Source organism: Oryctolagus cuniculus, chromosome 11, assembly GCF_051225735.1.
Source record: "Oryctolagus cuniculus isolate XC-2025 breed Fujian yellow rabbit chromosome 11, ASM5122573v1, whole genome shotgun sequence".
NCBI lineage: Eukaryota > Metazoa > Chordata > Mammalia > Lagomorpha > Leporidae > Oryctolagus > Oryctolagus cuniculus.
This window is the reverse complement of record NC_142877.1, coordinates 42,973,544-42,996,308: the sequence shown is the minus strand read 5'-3', so window position 1 is coordinate 42,996,308 and position 22,765 is coordinate 42,973,544. Positions and strand designations below refer to the sequence as shown.

Here is a 22,765-nt window from a genome sequence, read left to right as displayed (position 1 = left end):
ATTCACACTACAAGCCAGAGCATGGCTCCCACTGGGGAGAGCTGAACACGTACATGAGCACTTCTAAGGAGTCAGTCGCACTATGTCTTAACCCCGAAGATGAACACACAGGCATTCATATATAACCCTATGTTCTGAGCCTGCTTCTATTGGTGTGACACATTTCACAGGTAAAAACATAGAACACAAGGATTAAAAAACAAATCCACAAGAATACAACAGGGATAAACAGGGCTGTAACAAAAGCACATGAATAAGCAGCAAACGACTCAGAAGATATCCAAAGTCTAAGGCTGGGGCCAGCGCTATGGCACAGTGGGTAAAGATACCGCCTGCAGTGCCGGTATCCCATGTGGGTGCCAGTTTGAGCGCCGGCTGACGCACTTCTGACCCATCTCCCTGCTAATGTGTCTGCGAAAACAGCAGAGGATGGCCCAAGTCCTTGGTCCCCTGCACCCACATGGGAGACCTGGAAGAGGCTCCTGGCTCCTGCTTTCAGATCAGTCCAGCTCCACTGAGGCCATCTGAGGAGGAAACAAGCAGATGGATGATCTCTCTTTCTCTGTCTCCATCTCTCTTTCTCTCTGTGGCTCTGCCTTTCAGATAAAATAAATAAATCTTTAAAACAAAACCAATGTCTAAGGCTATGCGGGAAGACAGCCCGGGGCCAGGGTGATTTGTGAAACATGGCTGAAAACAGGTCTCAGTAAGGGAGACGTCAAGTGCTGGCATCCAGAGTAGGCAGGAGGGTGATGGCCTGAGAGGCTCAGTACTTCCCTCCCCAGGCAGAAGACTGGACTGTCTGGAGAGGGAGAGATTTACCCACTGAGGCTCGAGCTCCAGGCCCCTTCCCAATTGGCTCCTAGAATGCAGGCAAACAGGTTAACGCTTTCCAGGAAAGGAGAGAAAAAAGAAAATGAAGAGGATCTACCTAGAGTAGAGGTCTTAGCAAATTGGCCCACAGGCCAAATCCCGCTCCATATCCCTTGCTAGGAATCAAATTTCACAGAACAGGGCCATACCCATCATAACCACAGAGCTGAGGGGGCTGCTCTGTGGTGTTCACCATCTCGTCCTGCCTATCTCTTGCCTACAGAGCCCAGTATCCATATAGGGCAGGTCTAAAGAGAGGACAGAGGGGAACAGAAGACAGGAAGCCGAGAACACCTTCCAGAACTCGGGAGTTTCAGAGTCAAAGGGCCCATGCTCTAACCGCCCAGCCTAACAACGGAAGAGAAGTCCCACACAGGGTACACTGTTGAGTAATCTCAGAACGCTGTGATGAGAGGAGCCCCCACCAGCTGCCAGAGAAGACAGCAAAATGTGCAGACTCCAGTCAGCAGTTCACAGACAAACAACCAGAAGACATGGAAACATTTCAGCCTCGCCTGTAATCGAAGAAATGCAAATAAAAACCAGCCAATTAGCAAAACTCAAAAAGGCTGGTTAGTAGCGAGGGCTCACGAAGACCTCTCTCACTCCTGCTGGGTGAGGGCTGATGCTGACGGTTCTGGAGTGGAATTACTTATGTTCTTGGGAGCAGTCTCAGAACCTGGGGTGCATGGAACAGCCTTTGAGCACTGCTGACCCCACACTGACAGCTTGGCTGCTATTTCCCCGTTTTGTGCCCTAACTACACAAGTGTTCACACACCTGCAGATAACAACCCAACGATGTCTGGTCGGTGTATGGCCTCAACAAATCTGTCAATCAAAATCATGACACCAATCAGGTACAGGTGCCTTCGGAGATGGGCATGTACAAAGAAAAAGTCTAGGTTAGGTCATAAATGCCCATGGAAAAGAAACACCCAGACGTCTCAAGGGATACTTACATTTTCCTCCCTCCCCAGATTACTCACGAGGTGAGACGTCACAGCACAGCTGTTCACTGCTGCCTGCCCTCTCCCCTCCAGCCACAGCAGTTTTAGCACACTTGCGCACTCACCTGGTATCGGTCGAGGATTCTGAAGTCCTGACAGGTGGTCCGGTACGTGGCTTGTCCAGCTGGGAGCCGGGACACGCCCCCTTCTTTGGCTCCATAAATCCCATCCACCAACAGGAGAGCAGCATTAACAACTTGATCCAAGTCAAAGAGTGGTAAGCCCCTGTCCCTTTTGGCTTGTCTGACAATCAGTTTCCGCTTGAGCCTCCGAGCTTCGGGAGTCATAGCGACCGCGCTGGGACAGGCTTCCAGCCTCCGGAGCAGCAGCTTCTCCTCGTAGATGCTCACAGGCGTGTACTTGGGGCCTCTGGGCTTCGAGTCCTTCTCCAGCTGCGGCTTCCGCTTCTCCCGAGCCCGCGTCTGCAAGGATGTGTTCGACTCCGTGTCTTCGCTGTCCAGGTCCATCCTGTCCGGCTTCTCCTCCTCACTCTCCACCTCCTGCTTTATCTGCTCCAGGCCTCTGACCTTCCTCCTGCCCACGGGTCCCGCAGAGGCAGACCCCGCAGGGGGTGGGACGTACTCCATCCCGGGGTCTATGACGCCGTCCCCTTCCATCTCGTCATCATCTGTGCCAAGTACAGAACAGTGCCGTCAAGACACTCAGCCCATGAGGCGAAACTTCCCACGCTTTGTCACGAACCCCGACACACACACAACAGAAGATGCAGGCCTGGGAAGTCTTACCGTGAAACAAGGCTTGCGGTGGCATCACGTCGGGAATCAGATCTGCTTCCGACAGCAAGCTGGGTGTGGCAGAGTGAGAGGCAGGCGTGCCGGGGGCCGAGAAATCCAGAGACGGGGAAGGAGACGGGCTGGTCAGAGGGGTGCGGTCGGAGGAGCTCAAGGAGGAAAAGTCTATCACTTCTCCCTTCTCGAGAATCACGTCCGGCCTGCGGCCCCGGCTGATGAATTTGACAGGCGTGGAAGACGTGCTCCTGTCCAGGAAGCTGGCCGCCTCCTTCTGGGCTCTTCTGATGTCTTTGGCTTCCTGTGTCCGCGACCTCTTCTCCTTTAATTCCATGGCAGATTCCACAGGATTCCGACTTGCTCGTTTTCTAAGTCCCTCCACGGTAATGATGGGATCTAACGTGGGTTTTGAGGCTGGCAGAAAAGAATAAACATTAAAAAGACGACTCAACTTCTCTTTGCTAATCTCTTATTGTGTTCAGGAGAGAGAAATGTTCAATGAATGTCCTAAAGACTTAGCTGTCTCTTAAAGACAAAAAAGTTGTGCGTATTTAGACAACTAGACACGGCATCTCCCCGACTTCTACAGTGGTGACCACTGCAGGCTGATGTTCAGCCAGAGTATGGGGTCGTGGGCACTCTGGTGACCTTTTAATAAGGTACACCTCTTACTTCAGCTCTCCGGAGGGGAACTTGGCAATACTGATCAAAACTGCCAACGAATACACCCTCTGACCCAGCAACTTTAGCACATCTCGCACAGGGACACAAATCTGTACAGCTGACACACTGTTTAGAACAGCAAAAATGGCAGCAGCCAGCATCATGTCCATCAGTACAGGAATGGTCTGATACGGTCACAGCCAGGCAGGTCTGCACGGTCACAGCCAGGCAGGTCTGCACGTATTGCTGGTCTACCATATGCTGGCAGCAAGCAGGGGGTGGGGATGGAGAACAAGGATGAGTCTACGTACGAGTCCGCTTAAGCTCTTCTGAAAAATGAGAAAATGGCTAACAATGCAGAGATATTTCTAAAAACATTCTGAAGAGACAAAAGTGGTTATTCTGGGCACAGGAAACCCTGTGCAGGGGCAGGGACACTCTCAGACCTTGTACTCCTCAGCATTAGCTCATTTACCCCAATCACATTAAAAAATTTAAAGCTCATTAAAAACTTGTAAGTGGAAACATTGATGTGTGATAATAAGGAATTACTGTTAATGTTTTTAAAGTGAAAAATGGTATTATGGTTAGACTGCACAAAGGGAAGAATCCTTATCTCTTAGAAATAATACTGAAATAGTTAAAAATAAAATGCTGATGCCTGGGATTTGTTTCTACATTACCCAAGAGTGGGGAAGGTGGAAGGCTGAAGCAAAGCACTGGAGTCTGGCTAAAAGGAGAGTGCCGGGAGTTAACAGCCGAGGAGACACTCGGAAACTCGGTACTCTCCCCACCTCTGTATGTTTTAACACGTCCACAGTAAAAGGTTTAAAAATAAAAATCAAAATTGAAAATGAAGACACGGACCTTTCAGGTATCAAAGGAGATTTATAGAATGGGGACTTGATTAGGGAACGGTGGCGTTTTCTACACAGTACGCGTGTAGAAGCTGCAAAGCAGACACAAGTGTCTCCAGAGCTCGAGAGGCACCTGAGCAGAGCCTGGGAGTGCCTGCCTGTCTCCTGAGCGGGCACCTGCTGGGCTCTGCCCACCAGCACCTTTTGCACTATTCTTACAGCAAGCAGCACCTTTTACTTTCAAGGTAGAGGCAGACAGCTTCTCTCCTTCGGGTTTCATTGTTGGGGGCTTGTTGTGAACAAGTTTCCACCATCCTGGCTCTCCAAACTCCTGAGCCCCTGAACGGAAGTACATGGGACTTCCCACACTGAGGCAACCCGCTACTGTGCTCCACCACGTCGAAGTCTTTTTCCTAAAAAGTGCGAGAATTAACAATGGTTGGCAATTCATCTGGACCATTGTCTAGAAGGTACGCTCTACAGAAGACTCTGACTTCTAGCCTGCTGGAAGCAGAGCATGGGGGTCTGGAGAGAGATTTGAGGTCTGCCTGGCTTCGGATCCTGGCTCCACAACCTCCCATCTGCCTGTTTTTTCATCTGCACAACTGGACTTTCCTCACAGGGTTGCTATGAGGATTTAAATGAAGTGACTCAAAGCACATACAACACTTATCACAACCACGATTAAGTATTAATTATTAATATTTAATTAGCTTGTAGCGCTTTTATATGTGAATGAAGCACAGTTCTCAAGAAATCAACCAAACAAGAGTGAGCATTTTGTGATAAAAGCTCGTGGTTGGCCCTGGTAAGCAGTTCAGCTGATGGTACAGCTCAAAGCTGGGTGATCTCCCGGTGTGCTCCTCCTTACCCTGAGTACTCTAGCGAGAATAAGACTACCTGGTGTGTTTCACAAACACAGAGCACACACAGCACCATAAAACATGCACAATGTCAGCCATTCAGGTTCCTCCCACTGAAAACTGTTTCAAAGGCAACTGTTCTATTTCTACCTGAAAACATAAATCAATTACTAGAAACCCTCAAAGAGTTTTTTCACGAAAAGGTCAAACTCACAGTTGGAAAAAACTGCTGGCGCACTTTCTGTATCTATGAGTTTCAGTTCTGAAAGTCCCTCAGTAGGTGGAATCATACAATATTCCTGTGACTGGCTTATTTCTCTTAAGAAAACGTCTTCAAGGTTTATCCATACTGCAGCCTGTGCCAGACTTTCCTTACTTTTTAAGTCTGAATAGTGCTCCATGTGTGGACAGACCACTTTATAGGTTAGTGGACTCTTGTTGCTTCCCCATTTTAGCTGTTGTGAATAATGCTGCTCTTAGGACATACAAATATCTCTGCAACACCCTGCTCTCAATTATCTGGAGTATATACCCGGAAGTGGAATTAATGCATCATATAATAATATTTCTAACATTTTAAGGAACTACCACAATGGTGGTTATGATTTCACATTCCCATCAACAGTGCCCAAAGTTTCTAATTTCTCCACATTCTTATCAACAGTTTTTTTTTTTTTTTTAAGATTTATTTATTAAGGGGCCAGCATTTTGGCAAAACACGTTAAGCCACCGCCTATGACATCGACAACTCGTATGAGCACTTCAAGTCCCAGCTGCTCTACTTCAGACCCAGCTCCCTGATAACAGGCCTGTGAAAGCAGCAGCAGATGGCCCGAGTTAGTGGGGCCCTTCCATCCATGTGGGAGACCCACATGGAATTCTGGGCTCCTCGGGTTTGGCCCAACACTGCCGTTACAGCCATTTGGGGAGTGAACCACTGGATGTCAGATCTCTCTATCTGTCCCCTTTTCTTCATAAATCAGATTTATTTATTAATAAATAAATAAATAAATAAATATTTATTAATAAATAAATAAATTTATTTATTAATAAATAAGATTTATTTATTTATTTGAGAGTTACAGAGATGGAGAGACAGAAAGAAAGGTCTTCCATCTGCTGGTTCACTCCCCAAATGGCCTCAAAGGCTGAAGCTGGCCTGATCTGAAACCTTCTGGGTCTTCTTCCGGGTCTCCCACATGTGTGCAGGGGTCCAAGCATGTGGACCATCTTCCACTACTTTCCCAGGCCATCGCAGAGAGCTGGATCAGAAGAGGAGCAGGCAGGACATGAACTGGCACCATAAGGGATGCCAGCACTGCGGGCAGAGGCTTAGCCTACTACACCACAGCGCTGGCCTATATTTATTTACTTGAAAGGCAGTTAGAGAGAGCTTCCGTCTGCTGGTCTACTCCCCAGATAAACTGCAATATCTGGGACTGGGTCAGGCCAAAGGCAGGAGCCTGGAACCCCACTGGGGTTTGTGACATGGATGGCAGGGGCACATGGACTCCAGTCATCTGCTGCTGCTATACTAGGTACATTGGTAGGGAGCTAGATCAGAAGTGGAGCAGCTGAAACATGAATCTATGCCCGTATGGGATGCAAGTGTCGCAGCCAGTGACTTAACTGGCTATGCTGCAACGCTGAGCCCTTGTTTTTCGTGTTTTTTTTTTTTTTTTCAATAGCTGCCATCCTAATGGGTTTGAGTGGTATCACAGTTTTGAACTGTATTTCCCTAACAATTAGCAGTTTTGAGCATCTCTTCATGTGCTCAATGACCATTTTATTTATTAAAGATTATTTATTTGACAGGCAGAGTTAGAGAGACAGAGAGAACTCCTATCGGTGCTAGTTAACTTCCCAAATGGCAGCAATGGCCAGGGCTGGGTCAGGGCAAAGCCAGGAGTCAGGAGCCAGGAGCTTCTTCCTGTTCTCCCACGTGGGTGGCAGGGGCCGAGGTACTTGGGCCATCTTCCACTGCTTTCCCAGGCACAGCAGCAGGAAGTTGGATGGGAAATGGAGCAGCTGGGACACAAACTGGCAACCATATGGGGTGCCAGCATCGCAGGAGGTGGCTTTACCTGCACACCACAACACCAGTCCCAAAGGCCATTTTTATATCTTCCTTGGAAAAACATCTATTCAATTCCTTTACCCAGTTTTATAATAATGGGGGGAGATGCAAGGGTAATGGCTGTTGCCTGTTTATTTCTGTGATGAGAATCAGCAGCCAGTGGCCAGAGCACAAATCCCCAGTACGTGGAGGACAGGATTTTGGCCCACACTGGAACGTGCAAGAGGTTGTGCAAGCAGCTGCAAGAACATACATAGCTCCCTGTGCTGCGGTTGCTGGGGCGGGGAGAAATTGGCCAAAATTAACCTAATTTACTGTCCAAGCATTTCCCTGGACGTTGCAAGCCTTCTTTAGACTCCAGAGCTCCAAAACAGCCACAGACAGATTTCTGCCAGTGTGACTGCTGCCTGGGTGAGGAGACATTCCTGGTGCTTCCTACTCTGCCATCTTCCTGGGCAGTTTTGTAAATGTAAATACTATGAATGTGTCCTACCACAGTCCACCAAATCTGAAATCCAATAACTTCACGGTATACCCTCTTATGTATAAATAAAAAAATGAGCTACAACTAAATTGTGACATGAATTGTATGATGCATCCAGCTCTCAGGGATGTCAAAACCTGAAAGATTATGTATCTTAAAATCAGTAAAGTATGCTAATAGAAGAAAGCATTCAAATTATTCTTCACCAATCAAAACTATAAAACTAGGACTGTAAAAGCAGATTAAATGATCACACACTCAATGGCAATTAGTCTGTAGTAATTAACCTTTCATGTACTTTTTGTTTCTATAATGACACATAAATCAGGTTAGCACTAAATAAGGCTAGCCCTAAGTAAGCCTTTATAGATTTAATCTTTAAGCTGTTTACAAACAGCTGAGGTATATCAAATTTAGAACTTCATCACACTGTACACTGTTCTTTTGGATCCTGCAGCAGTGAAGACGGTTAAAATCTTTAAGAATTTAAAACCTGAGGCTGGCGCTGTGGCATGATGGGTAAAGCTGCTGCCTGCACTGCTGGCATCCCATATGGGTGTTGGTTTGAGTCTCAGCTTCTCCTTTTCTGACCCAGCTCTCTGCTAATGTGCCTGGGAAAGCAGTAAAAGATGGCCCAAGTCCTTGGGCCCCTGAACCCGTGTGGGAGACCCAGAAGAAGCTTCTGGCTCCTGGCTTCAGATTGGCTCAGCTCCAGCCATTGCAGCCATTTGGGGAGTGAACCAGTGGATAGAAGACCTCTCTCTCTGCCTCTGCCTCTCTGGAACTCTGCCTTTCAAATAAATAAATACATCTTTAAAATAAATCAATAAAACAAAACATTCCTTTCCCTAAAAAAATTAATAAAGAATTTAAAACCTGTCCTATGTATAGCAATTAAATTTCTCAATAGGGGCTGGCATTGTGATCTAGTCAGTAAAATCGCCGCCTGCAATGCTGACATTCCATAAGGGTACCAGTTCAAATCCTGGCTGCTCCACTTCCAATCTTGCTCTCTGCTAATGTGCCTGGGAGGGCAGCAGAAGATGGCTCAAGTCCTTGGGCATCTGCCCTGACATGGGAGATCCAGAGGAAGCTTCTGGCTCCTGGCTTTGGCCAGGCCCAGAGTGTTGTGTCCATTTAGGGGAGTGAACCAGGGGATGGAATATTTCTCTCTTCTCTCTCTGTATCTCTGCCTTTCAAATAAATAAATATTAAAAAAAATTCTCAGTAGCTCTAAAAATGTTGACCGAAGTGCCTGTCACAGACTGCTCGTCCAGGTGCAGGGAGCCCATTAATGTTCACCCATGGAGACGTCTAGCACGTGATGACCCCTTGATGAGTGGTTCCAGGGACTTTTCCAGTCACTGAGGTTTGATCCCAAAGTGAAGGATCACACTGGGGCAAGGAATCACAGGGTGATTTCTAATCCCGTTTTTCTCCTCCACTCAGATCAGGGAGCAAGTTCTTTGCTTTAAATCCTAACACTGCCAGCTCCTTCTGACCGAGGAAGCCGGCCTTGACGGCCTTTGCCTGCCGTGATACAGTTAAAACCGAACAACACTGCCTTCCTTGCGGTATGATTATAAAGGACATAATAATCCCATCTCCTCAAACATTCTGTTTATAGTAAATAATAAGGGTTCCCTTTTTTCCTAATGGATTTTTTTTAAGTAACGTGATTTAAATAGAAGATTAAGTAAATAGTAATTCAGGTGATTCACCAGTAAGGCCAGAAACGCTAGTTTAATGGTTAAACCATACAAAAGCTGGAGAGGTATTAATGCTTTTCACTAGAATGTTAAAAAGAACAAAAAGCCTTAGCTGATTCCTCTCATTTCACATTCTAGAAATAAAGAAGCAAGGTAACTTGTTAAAATCTAGCAAAATCCATAAGCCGGCGCCGTGGCTCAATAGGCTAATCCTCCACCTTGCGGCGCCGGCACACCGGGTTCTAGTCCCGGTCGGGGCGCCGGATTCTGTCCCGGTTGCCCCTCTTCCAGGCCAGCTCTCTGCTATGGCCAGGGAGTGCAGTGGAGGATGGCCCAGGTGCTTGGGCCCTGCACCCCATGGGAGACCAGGAAAAGCACCTGGATCCTGGCTCCTGCCATCGGATCAGCGCGGTGCGCCGGCTGCAGCGGCGGCCATTGGAGGGTGAACCAACGGCAAAAGAAGACCTTTCTCTCTCTGTCTCTCTCTCTCACTGTCCACTCTGCCTGTCAAAAAAAAAAAAAAAAAAAACTAGCAAAATCCTTAAAAACAGGCAACATAAGCCCAATTTACTCCAGAATACAATTCACTTTATAGAGGAGCACTCAGAGACCATGAAAATCCCAAGATCTAATTTTACCATTTTCCCCATATAAACAGGGTATATTAAGTTCTATAAATAGCACTAAATCATTAAACTAAGACTACATTTCCTTTTCATATGAGATAGAACCAGTAACAGTGTCAATTCCCTTCCTAGCACTACTCAACAGCCTTTGGGAAACCCCTTCAGGAAAAACACGCTGACTCTATTTTTTCCTCCAGCTTGCTCTCGGCTGCCCTCCCTATCCTCTCCGTAACATAAGCAGAGCTGTGACTGCTCAGCACTTGAGCAAACAGGCTGCGGAGCACTCCAAGTGAGGACAGGGACGAATCCCTACTATGACCTGAAGTGGTCACAGCCTTCGTCACGTCTACAATGATCTCATCATGCAAGGTTCATGAATCTTACACTGGACTCAGACAACAACTAACACTCAGACTATCAAGCAAAATTCACCAATGGAGTAGCAAACTTTCTAGGCCCTAACAGCAATGACAATCTTGTTAGAGCCACCCGGACCCTTACTGCGCGGTCTCAATGTCTGTGTGTTCCGAAGTCTGATGCTCATCCCCGCAGCAGCCACCAAGGAGTGGGGCTCAACAGTGAAATCAAAGAACAGTCATGGAAGCAAAGTAACAGCAAAGAGTGCCTGCCTTCCAGAGTGACACAAATAAGCCCTGAGAACACACGACTGTTAGTTAAGAACCATCTAAATGCTGCAGCCAATACCTGCTGTTAGTTTTCTTCTAAGAAAAGGACATAATAATTCCGTCTCCTCAAATTAAATAATCATCCAACTCTTGAAAAGCCCTATTTAATCAAACTCTTCCTCAATTTTTAACATCCTAAGATTATCTTCAAAAATATCACACTCAGCAGAAACCAGTATTTTCCTCTACAAGCAGAATGGGAGAAGCATGGAGAGCCACACCTCTACTTTGACTCTTCATAAACAAGTTGTTTTAATTTTAATAAGTAAAAACATTTTCTGGAATTCAAAAATTCTTTGTAGCTGCCACAAGTAAGTAAGGGAACTACATTAGGCAGTCTCCTATCTTATATACTTTGTTATTTATATCTTCCTTCTTCAAGTTTTTTTTTTTTTTGAAAGATTTATTTTTTTGATGGTCAAGCGCTATGGCATAGTAGGTTAAGCATCCATCTGCGGCACTAGCATCCCATATGGGTGCCGGTTTTAGTCCCGGCTGTTCTTCTGAGCCAACTCTCTCTTATGGGCTTAGAAAGCAGTGGATGATGGCCCAAGTGCTTGGGTCCCTGCACCCGCGTGGAAGACCTGGAAGAAGCTCCTGGCTCCCGGCTCAGTTTAGCCGTTGTGGCCATCTGAGGATTGAATCAGTAGATGGAAGACCTCTCTCTAACAATGCCTCTCAAGCAAATAAATAAATCTTTTTAAAAATTTGAAAATAAAAATATTTATTTATTTTAAGCACAAAGTGATAGGCAGGGAGAGACAGATATTCCATCCACTGGTTTACTCTCAAAATGGCAGCAACAGCCAGGTCAGGGTCAGGTAGAAGCCAGGAGCTAGGAATTCCATCTGGGTTTCCCACATGGGTGGCAGGAGCCCAAGTACTTGCCCTCCCAGGAGCATTAGCAGGAAGCTGGATTGGAAACAGAGCAGCTAGGACTCAAACCAACACTCTGATACAGGATGCTGGTATTCCAAGCAGCAGTTTAACCTACTGTGTCACAGTGCCAGCCCAAGTATATGAGTGTATTTTTTCTTTAATAATTTATTCGAAAGGAAAAGAGACAGAGACACAAAGAGAGAAATGTACAAGTTGTACATTGCCAACATGACAACTTTAAAACTAACAAGGAACACATCTGCTGGTCCACTTCCCAAATGCCCACAACAGGCAGGCCAAAGGCAAGAGGATAGAACTCAATCCAGGTCGCCTATTGTGGGTGGCAGGGACCCAAGTACTTGAGCCATCATCTGCTGCCTCCCAGGGCACATATCAGCAGGAAGCTGGATCAGAAGCAGAGCTGCACTAGAACCCAACAGGCACTCTGATATGGAATGGGGGTGTCCCAGGCGGAGTCTTAACCACTGCACTAATCGCCCACCTCCAAGTACAGGATATTTTAAAAATCACATTACCTATTCCCTAGTAAAAACGTCCAATGTTTCTCAATGAAAGCGCAGATATCTTCTTTCCACCGGAAGTAACCTTGACGTCCACTTCCTTCCAGAGACAAGTTGTACATCGCCAACATGACAACCTAAAACACAAAACACCAGGGCTGGGACAGCAGTGTCACTGGGCAGTGTCGGTTGTTCTACATTCTGTGGGGGACGGGGAAGTGGGGTGTGGACAAGGGCAGGATAACATCTGGGACTACTCTCAGAGCAGAATCCCACTTTCTTCGTGGCTTCCATTAGACACCACTAATCCACTCACGTACACTGTTCCTGCGGTGTCAAATACGCAGGGCTCATGTGTGGCTGAACTGATGGTTACCATGGGGCTGCCTGTGTGTCAGCTGCCCACGGGCACAGTCTCCAAGCATGCCCACGCCAGGTGTGACGCAGCCCAAGGTAAAGGGCCGACTACTGGCCAGAGGGAGGTTCCAGGTGCCTGTTCCAGCCAGCATTTCATTAAATAGTCTGCAAATCACCCCAGGCACATATACTTTTCTATGCTTTTTAGAGGACAAAAACAACTCTCAGAATTTCAGTGCCAACAATAATGCTAGATGCCATTTACTCAAGGACTGAGCCATTTTTAGCTGGGGAAACTGTTCTTCAAGTGAACTTTGTATTAGGTAAGGGACAGAGAACTGAAATGCTGGCTGCTCAGTCCAGTCTCAGGGGGCACCAGCACTCTCCCCCACAGCTCAAGGGGAAAACTAACCAGTCAAATAGATGAGGAACCAATGGCCCCAGACGAGGAAGTATATTCCAGAAATCTAAGTTTATATATGCTCATTGTAGAAGGCTTCAATAATACAGAAAACAGCAGAGAGAAAGCCAAAAACCATTGGAAATCTACAACCAAGAAATAATCCCTTTCAGTATTTCAGATACTGTCCTTCTGGACATTTCTCTTGGCATCTGTATTTATATGGATGTCTTACATGTGATTTTAGGTAAGTGAGCAAAATCTACACAAGCTATTCAAAACTACGTTTTCAACCAAATAAGAATCATGGTTTGTATTAGGCCAATGAAACGGAAAAGAGGACCCAGAATCTCGAAAAGAATCCGTTGAGATTCTTTATACAGGAGCATGCTGAAGCTCTTGTTAGCCAGTGAACTGCAGTAACGCCCCGGGACCTCTTTTCACAGCCTATAATCTCAATGGCTGGACAAGGAGACATGTGACTTTTCCACTCAGAGGACGTACTACTACTCAGAGTTCCAATTCCCTCCTCCTTCACCTTGTAATGCTTGCAGGCAGTCTACCACACAACTTGCCCCGTGGACAGATTTTCCAAATGTTTTCCACTTATCTTGCCATCCAGTCTCTATCAGCCCACAAACATCAGCCTTAAGGCGGTTAATATTCACAGGGAGCTATTGCTTAAGAGGTACGGCAATTCAGTTTGGAAACAAAACTCTGGAGACGGATAGTGGTGACGGTTACATAACAACGTGAATGCATTTTACTGGACTGTACGCTGAAATGGTAAATTTTATGTTACGTGTATTTCACAATATTTAAACATTTATTGCTTAAGAAATGCTTTCAGAAAATTACAGAATGACCTCTATCCACTTTCAGATATCCAAAGTGTCCCAGAAAGACGTATTCACTGCTCACCTCGGGGGCAAGGGTGTGCTATTTCTAGCCCTCCCCTGTGTATATGAGGTATCTCATGACTCAAAGTTAAATTCACATACAAAGGTACTTCAAAAAGATCATGGGAAAGCAATTAGATGATAAGTTTATTCTGGTGGAAAAAATGTTTAAAATTCAGTGTTTTGTAAAGTTCATTTTCTATGCATTTTTTAATTTCCTTTGTACAAAAACAACGTTGCCTAGATCTTAGGCACACTTTGAGAAAAATATCCCATTATACATATATATAAAAATATATGTATGTATTTCCAAGGAAGTTGAAAAAAAGTTTCCTATACTCACCACTGGCAGATTTCCCCAGCTGTCCTAATAAAGCATGGATCATTAAGATAATAGACTAAGGCTACTATAGCAACTACAATTTATAAGGAACATTGTCAGTAACTAAAATGGTATAATCTATCTAATATCGTTCCCATTACCTATTTCCTTCAAATCAAAAAGTGCTGTGGGTAACTACCTTGTTTATCTGCTCATTACCTAAAATAAACAGTTGTTGACTGTCAGCCAACTGGGGACAGGAGACTCAGCTATTTCATTATCAGGGTAGTTTTTCTAGGCTTGGTTCATTACAGGCACTCAGTTTTGGTGGACTGAGTAAACATGAAAACCAATTAATGTATATAATTCATGCTTTTTTTTTTAAAAGACTATTTATATGTTGGTGCCTTACCATATATAATTAATATAAAAAAATTAATACAACCCAGAGATCAGTAAAAAGCAATTGTTTAAGCTACAGTTGGACTGGGGTGTTGGCTATGGTGATGGGTGAAAGTATACATAGGTATTCATTGAACAAAAATGACTCAAACATCTTGAGTTCAAATGCAGAAAAGCTAGGTTATATTAATTTTTGTTGTCAACACTGTTCTTGCAAATGTAGTAATTTCCAATGTAGTCATCATCACATCTACCTAAAAAAATTAGTTTCATTGTTCTAAAAATGGATACCAGAAAAATGTGAACCTCATTACTTGGTTTACATATAAATGACACATGAGATTTTTCAAGAATCTCAAACCCAATTCACCAGGTGAACAGCAAGCATTTTTCATCAAGGGCTTCTCTCTCTACAGAGTTAGTATCAAATTTCCATTGTGAAATTACTAAAAGTGTCCTTTGAAATCACTCAAAAGCCATCTGGAAGCTCCTGGCTCCAGACATTCACACCAACTCTTCGGGGGTCAGGTCAGCCTCGGGACTGCATAGGACAGCTCCGTACTCACCTGCTGCCACGTCAGCTTCAGCCTCTCGTACTGCTCCTTGCCATCTGCTGAGCAATCCGAACAAGTAAACCTAAAAAAATTATCCCCCTTAAGGTAACTGAGCTGTTCCCTCAGCTGACCTAGGAGAAAAACAGAAAGTCACATCACAGGTGTATCCACGGCAGCGGCACCCGAGGGGTTCATCAGTGCAGCAGCCAGGTTCCAGGGTTTCCAGGCTGTGGTTTGCTTTATTCCTTTCAGACAACCCCCAATAGCAGGGTGGGAGTGGGGAAGGAAGAGAAAGATGCTTATTCTTCTCACATCAAGCGTATGCCCTCGAGGATCTGTGGTCCCTTAAGTTTTAGGAGAGAGGTACAGGAAAAGCAGGTATTATTGCTCTAACTGGCTTTCCAAATGTCACATTCCTGACTACGGGCAGGTCCCTTCATATATTCTTTCAAAAAAAAAAAAAAAAAATCGGAGCTCCCACTGCATGCCAGGGACTGGGGGAGGAATGAGGAATACAATGTGCAAGACAGGCATGGGACCTGTCCTCACGGGTTTACAAACCTGTGGCGGGGCCTGCGTAGAAGACAGGCAGTCACAAAAGCAGGGCAGCTCTCCACTCTCACCATTCCTCACAGTCACCAGGAAGCTGCTTTCTGCTTCTCTAAACGTGCCTGGATCTACCCCAGACAAAAAGAATCCATCTCTGGAGTGGCGCCCGGCCCTCGGCCTAACAGTCCCCAGGTGACATGAAGACACGGGAGTGGAGTGTGATGCAACCACAGGGCAGTGTGAGGGCACAATACAGGGTGTCCAACCCAATAAGAAGACAGGGGAGCTAGAAAGAGAGGGCTGGGTCCCAGGGGCACGTGAGGGAGAACTCGAAGCTGGCCCGGTGAAGGGGCGAGCCTGTGCATGCAGGGGAGGGCACACAGACTGCAGAGGAGACACAGGACAGGCCACATCCTCGGCACAAGAAAGCTCTCCCAAAGCTCTCTCTCTCTGTGTGGGGATGGAGGAACCAAGGGCGATAGCAGGGGCCTGACCATGAGAGCAGCGAGGCACTGATCCTGCAAGGACAGGGAAAGCCGCTCAGCAGAACCCTGAATCGCTAGGGACAGCTCAGAAGCAACAGCCAGTAGTAAGCAGCACATTCCAGGCATGTTTTCTGTGAAAATGCCATCATTAACTTACAAATGGCAACTATTAATCGGAATAGCTGAACCCATTTTAACAAAAACATTTCCAAATCCCAGAAAATGGCCCACTTCACAATCATGCACAAGGGTACTTCAGAAAGCTCGGGGAAAATGGAATTAAAAGATAAGTTTATTTGGGTGCAAAACAGTTTTGAGATCCAGGTACAGCTTTTCCATAATATGAGTTTTCCATAACTGTTCAAAGACCCTTCATACATATAAATTTGTCTGTTATGAATTCTATTGCAAAAGCATTCCTCCAGTACCTACAGCTCTTCAAGCCCTTGCCTAATGGCCCAGTCCTGTTGGGTACGAATCACATGATGGCTGGCAAAGCTCAGAATGAAGCAACCTGGGAATACGTGTGCTGGCAGATGGGGGCAGGCCAGAAGGTGAGAAACAAGACCACCCCAGGAAAGGGGCACAAGCATCTTTAACCTGCTCATGCTGAGCTGTAGCAAACAGCAGTCATTTTCCACATAGTTAAATATTAACAGGGTACTTTTCAAGAACTTGAACTTTAATCTATAATGTGTTGTGGTGCAGCTGGTAAAGCCGCCACCTTCAAGGCTGGCATCCCAAATGGGCACCAGTTCTTCTAACAATTGCTCTACTTCTGACACAGTTCCCTGCTAATGGCCTGAGAAAAGCAGCAAAGATGGCTCAAGTGTCTGGGTCCCTGCAACCGACGTGGGAAAGCAGAGGAAGCTCCTGGCTCCCAGCTTCAGTCTGGCCCAGCCCTCATGGTTGTGGCCATCCGAGAAGTGAACCAGCAGATGGAAGAGCGCTCTCTTTCCCTCTCTGTAGCTTTTTTTTTTTTTTTTTTTTTTTAATTTGACAGGTAGAGTTATAGACAGTGCACCCAGGAGCAGGCAGAGCACATGGAGGAGACGCTGAGACCTTGTTTTTGGACATCTTCTAGTGTGTCTACTGCCCGAGTAAATCCGGGGCCAGTGTGTGGCGCGTCTTGGGCAGACAGGGGGCTCTGATGGACTGGCTCCGAGTTCCTTCTGAGCTCAGCACCACAGTGCTGGTGTTTTGGTGCCTCCTACGTGAGGGGTTCTCGACACCAAGCCCCCCTCCCTTCACTTTCTTTTGTTTCTGACAAATCTCCCCTCCACCCCTACCCCTTCCTCATAGTCTTTGACTCTTCCTGCAGATCATTTTGATTTCTTTTTTTTTCTTTATTTGACAGGTAGAGTTATAGACAGTGAGAGAGAGAGAGACAGAGAGAAAGGTCTTCCTTCCGTTGATTTACCCCCCCCAAATGGTCGCTGCGGCCAGAACTGCGCTGATCTGAAGCCAGGAACCAGGTGCTTCTTCCTGGTCTCCCATGCGGGTGCAGGGCCCAAGCACTTGGGCCATCCTCCACTGCCTTCCTGGGCCACAGCAGAGAGCTGGACTAGAAGAGGAGCAACTGGGACTAGAACCCGATGCCCATATGGGATGCCGGTGCCACAGGCGGAGGATTAACCAAGTGAGCCACAGTGCTAGCCCACCCTCTCTGTAGCTCTTTCAAAATAAAATAAATCTTTAAACAAAAAACAAAGAAATCTACAATGGGATTAGATTTGGTCACAAATGTTAGAAAAATGTGGCTAATTCATTAACACAGGATTTACAATTTTCCAATTTTTACTGGTTTACTATTAAGAGTACTAATTTAACCATGTGAAAGAGGTTGATAATAACTTTTATTAATTCAAGAGCACCTTCGTTTTATGTAAGTTTGTGGTTAATAAACTAAATAATATGATAATTATCCTTTCATTTAGGTCTATCTTACATTCATGTTTCTTTCCTATCCTGGAAAAAGAAACCCTCACACCGGAATTGACAAATCAAAGCAATGGAGAAGCTCCTTACTGGCTGGTATCCATTTCTGGCACTTGTCGCAGAAGTAGGACAGCTGCTCCTCCATCCAGGACACATCTCCTTCGTCGCTGTTGAGGGAATCCCCACTCTGGTCATGAGACAGGTCCACAGATGCCTGATCCTCTGATTCGACAATCAGGAGCGTCTCCCCCTCCACTTCCCCCTCCTCCAGCCCCTCCGAGGTGGACGTCCTCGTGGCTTCATCGTCGTGTCGACTTATCAGACTACTCAGGTGGATGCTGCTATCCATTCCTTCCTTCTCACAGGTTCAGGAGTGCTTCTCAGCGCCAATCCTACGCTCTGAGCGCTGAGCTGACATGCGCTCCCACAGAGACAGAAGCTCCTCAGGAGGGCACCCGCCCACGGCTTCTTCATTCAGACAGAAGGAATTTTTACAGCAGCACTGTAGATTATATGATCCATTATCCTCTATTTGATAAGTTTACAAGGACAATGACCAAAAAAAGGTCCTTAAGCTATTCTCCATCAACACACACACACTGCACGCTGTCCTTCCAACAGTTCACCGTCATTTCAAATCATGTTTTCTGAGAGCCTTTTTCCAGTAAAATCTTCTCTCTTTCTGCTTCAAGTTGCTCAGTCAAAATAATCTGTTCTCCCAAAAGACGAATGTTTTCTTTTTTCCGATTTTGCCTCTCGATGTCTCGGATCACTCCGTCACGAAGCCTCTAAAAACGTAGGAAACAGATTTCAGTAACACCCCGAACAGGTGTTCCCACCCTGGTGCCTTTCAAATCCAAATAACAGTGTTACCAAAATACGCTTAAAACAGATACCCAATTACTATTTTAACTTTCTGTACAAATGTAAAATGTAATAAACCACCAAATAAATTTGGTGGTGTGCTATTTTATTACTGAAATGACTTTGTACCACTTTTAAAGAAATTCCTGAAGACCTAGTACAGAAAATTTAGTGGGAATAACAAAAAAGAAAAAACTGGCACTATGTTGCATTTAAAAAGTTTAACCAATATATGATATATTTAAAACTTGGTGAGTTGCTACAGTAATACTATGAACTACTTTTCCCTTAGCAATCATCCTAGCTTGAATAATAAACACCAGAAGAAAAAATATTAGTCTGAACAATTAATACAAGAATCAGCTTTTCTAGTCAGAAAAGTGAAATGGTAAAAATTATACAAAATTAATAATTATATAACAGAGAAAAGGAGGGAGGGAAAAGGAATGCTACTAGCAGAGAAAAAAAATAAAATAAAAAGGCCAAAGTCAGTGTTGCAGCTTGGCAAGTTAAGCATTGCTTGCAACACCAACATCCCACATCAGAGTGCTGATTCAAGCCCCAGCTGCTCCATTTTTTTTTATATAAAGATTTACTTATTTGAAAGGCAGAATTACAGAGAGAGAAGGTGGGGGGGGGGAAGAGAGGGAGAGAGAGAGATCCTCCATCCACTGGTTCACTCCCTAAATGGCCGAAACAGCCAGGGCTGGGCCAGATGGAAGCCAAGAGCTTTTTCCAGGTCTCCCATGTGGGTGCAGGGGACCAAGACTTGGGCCATCTTCCACTGCTTTCCCAGGCCATAGCAGAGAGCCTGATCAGAAGTGGAGCATCTAGGACTCGAACTGGTGTCCATATGGGATGCCAGCACTGCAGGCAGTGGCTGGCTTACTTAACCCACTGTACCACAGTGCTGGCCCGGCTTCACTTATGATCTAGCTCTCTGCTAATGCTCCTGGTAAAGCAGTGGACGATGGCTCTTGGGGAGTGAACCAGAGGGTGGAAGATCTCTCTCCCTCTCTCTGTGCTGCTCTGACTTCCAAATAAATAAGTCTTCAAAAACATTTTTTTAAACAAAGGTCATCAAGGGCCGGGGCTGTGGCACAGAGGGTTAAAGCCCCGGCCTGAAGCACTGGCATCCCATATGAGCGCCAGTTCCAGTCCCAGCTGCTCTTCTTCTGATCCAGCTCTCTGCTATGACCTGGGAAAGCAGTGGAAGATGGCCCAAGTCCTTGAGCCCCTGAACCCATGTGGAAGACCCAGAAGAAGCTCCTGGCTCCTGGCTTCAGATCAGCACAGCTCTGGCCATTTGGGCCCTTTGGGGAGTGATCCAGCGGATGGAAGACCTTTCTGTCTCTCCCTCTTTCTCTCTGTAACTCTCTCAAATAAATAAAAAATAGCTTTAAAAATAAAAATCAGGTGGTATTAGAGAACCGCTCTAACCCATTCCTGCCCTTGACCTTGCTGACTTCAGAACTACACCTGACAAACCACCACACTCCAGCTCCAGGTTTTCTGGGATCACCATCTCGTCCTCTTCCTTGGGGGGTGGGGGGAGGACCACGGGTCTGCTGCCTCTGCTCCAAATGCTACTCCTGCAGAACCACACATATTTTAAGCTCCGACCTCTAAGATCTCCCGGGTCCTCTTGCCTGCTTCTCTGATTCCCACAGCTGGTGAACAGCGAGATCAAACACTTTGCTCATCTCTGTGTACAAAGCACTGGACAGCAAATCAAGAAGGCTGTTTACCCTTGATCAGTGCAGGCCACCGCTTTCCACCCTTGACAAACGAGGCTCCATCCCGTCACCTGTCAAGGTGCTACTTAAAAACTGACCAGCGACCCACTGGCACCACTCAGCACTACTGGGAGTTATTTATAGACCCTGGAGCTGCTGCTTCCGATCTGGGTATTCCCTGGGTGCCCGGCAGGATGCCCTGGCACACCAGCGTTCAAAGCTTGCCAACATAAATAACAAAATACAAACGGCGAGGAGTCCGAGGAGACGGTCAGTGACGGATATTTCCGGAAATAAACACGCCAAAAATAAGAAATCTAGGGGCTGGCGTCTCTATCGACCCCAGAAACCACAGCTTCCGTAGTAAGTTGTTCATTTAAACAAACAAAAAAATGCAATTATCTCCCCCATCTACCTTGGCCGAAGGCAGGGAGGGTGCGCTCGGGGAAGCCCGCAGCAGCGCGGGATGAAATCGTTAGCACTGAAAACAAACCAGGGTCGACTCCTACCCTTCGGCCTGCGGGTGGGGAGGGCCCGGCACCTCGCTGAGGGCGCCCCCAAGGAAGGGAAACCCTTTCCCGCCTTCTACCGTGCAGCGGCCAGGGGGAGAGGCCACAGGCCCGCGGCGCTGCAGGCTGCCCGCGAGCGCTCAGGACCCGGCTCCGCGGGATCTCTGGGCGGCGGGGAACCCGCAGCGCCCCGGGCAGAAGGCGTAGGGGGTCGCACAGACACTGGGAGGAGCGGGGGAACAGTGCGGGCAGACCCCCACAGGAGGCCCCGGGGCCACCGCTGCGCGCGGGCCCCGGAAGACACGGTCACGTGACACCGACCTGCTGGTCCTGCCGCTGCTTCAGGTGCACGCCGACCACCGTGGCTGCAGTCAGCAGCACCGAGAGGCCCAGGACCACCTTCGAGCTCCTCGACATCCCCGCGCCGACCGCCGCGGCCTCGGCCCGCCTTAGGCGCGGGGAACCGCTGTGGAGCACGCGCCGCTGGTCGCTGGGGCCAGGCTCGACCCTTCGAGCGCAGAGCCCCAACCGCCGCGCGCACCGCCCGCCGCCGTCAGGAGCGAGCAATCGAGAGCCGAGCACAGAACGGCGTCCCTGCTTGGGGACAGAGAGAGTTTCGTCAGCGGCCGTGGGACACCGAAGACCTCTGCGTCCACGGCTGGGGCTGGGGGGTGGGGGTAGGGGGTGGCAAGGTTAGAACATCCCTAATTCAAATTCTGAAGAGCCCCGGCTCAGAATTGGCCCGAGGACCTCGCCAGTGGAGGGACCGGGTGTCTGAGCTGGCTCAGTGCAGTCCCCGACTCCCCCGGTCTGGGGTCTCCTGAGGGGGCGGGATCCCCACGGCCTTCCTTGCGGACCCCTCTCCACAGCTGTCCCTCCTGAGCGCCTGGCTGACCCGGGATACCGGCTTCACCCACACGCAGACTTTTCTGGCCCCCATCGGGAGATGGCCCAGCTAGGGCGCCTCCAGAGGCGCACCGGTGGCGTCCTCGTGGATTTTGTGATTTTTGCTTGCTTGCTTGCTTAAGGGTCCGTAATTACACATTGTGTCCATGGTCACCTGCTTTGACCTGGACGCCACAGGCGGCTGGTCAGGCGCTGGTTAAGCCCCGGACTGCCATAACCAGTTCATCTGGCTGCTCCACTTTTGTCCCAGCTCCCTGCGAGTGAGCCTGGGAAAGCAGTGGAAGATGGCCCAAGTGCTTGGGCCTCTGCACCCCACCCCCGTGGGAGACCAGGAAGAAACTCCTGGCTTGGGCCTAGCTCAGGCTATTGTGGCCATCTAGGGAGTGAACAAGTGGATGGAAGGTTCTCTCTCTCTCTCTTACTCTCTCTCTCTCTCTTTTTTTTTTTTTTTTGACAGGCAGAGTTAGTGAGAGAGACAAAGGTCTTCCTTCTGTTGGTTCACCCCCCCAAATGGCCGCCACGGTCGACGCTGTGCCTATCCAAAGCCAGGAGCCAGGTGCTTCTTCCTGGTCTCCCATGCGGGTGCAGGGCCCAAGCACTCAGGCCATCCTCCACTGCCTTCCCCGGCCACAGCAGAGAGCTGGCCTGGAAGAGGAGCAACCGGGACAGAATCCGGCACCCCAACCAGGACTAGAACCTGGGGTGCCAGCGCCGCAGGTGGAGGATTAGCCTAGTGAGCCATGGCGTCGGCCTCTGTTCTGCTTTTTTACTTATGATAGATCCTAAATTGTTCCCCCTTGTAAGTCAGTGAGCCTTCAACAAAGCTGTATGTCTTTAGAATGAACATC

At 47.4% G+C, this 22,765-nt stretch overlaps 2 protein-coding genes across 3 annotated transcripts in view; both read right to left on the bottom strand.

Moving 5' to 3' along the window:
* Positions 1–18,251, bottom strand: part of KAT14 (lysine acetyltransferase 14) — a 31,939-nt gene extending 13,688 nt beyond the window's left edge. For both annotated transcript variants that reach the window (XR_011380018.2, XM_002710954.6), the window contains exons 1-6: positions 17,993–18,251; positions 14,943–15,061; positions 12,012–12,133; positions 4,383–4,564; positions 2,629–3,045; positions 1,948–2,510 (exon numbers count right to left, since the gene is read on the bottom strand). Coding sequence is in view for 1 of the 2 variants with exons in the window: in XM_002710954.6 (XP_002711000.4) it covers positions 1,948–2,510; positions 2,629–3,045; positions 4,383–4,564; positions 12,012–12,133; positions 14,943–15,061; positions 17,993–18,251 (1,662 nt within the window). In the remaining variant the exon portion in view is untranslated. The remainder of the gene's footprint in view (positions 1–1,947; positions 2,511–2,628; positions 3,046–4,382; positions 4,565–12,011; positions 12,134–14,942; positions 15,062–17,992) is intronic.
* Positions 17,920–21,503, bottom strand: PET117 (PET117 cytochrome c oxidase chaperone). Its single transcript, XM_002710956.6, has 2 exons — positions 21,333–21,503; positions 17,920–18,690 (listed from the first exon to the last, which is right to left on the bottom strand). Exons 1-2 carry the CDS (start codon positions 21,426–21,428, stop codon positions 18,541–18,543), a joined length of 246 nt encoding a protein of 81 aa, XP_002711002.1. The 5' UTR covers positions 21,429–21,503; the 3' UTR covers positions 17,920–18,540.
* Positions 21,504–22,765: the final 1,262 nt, after the last annotated feature.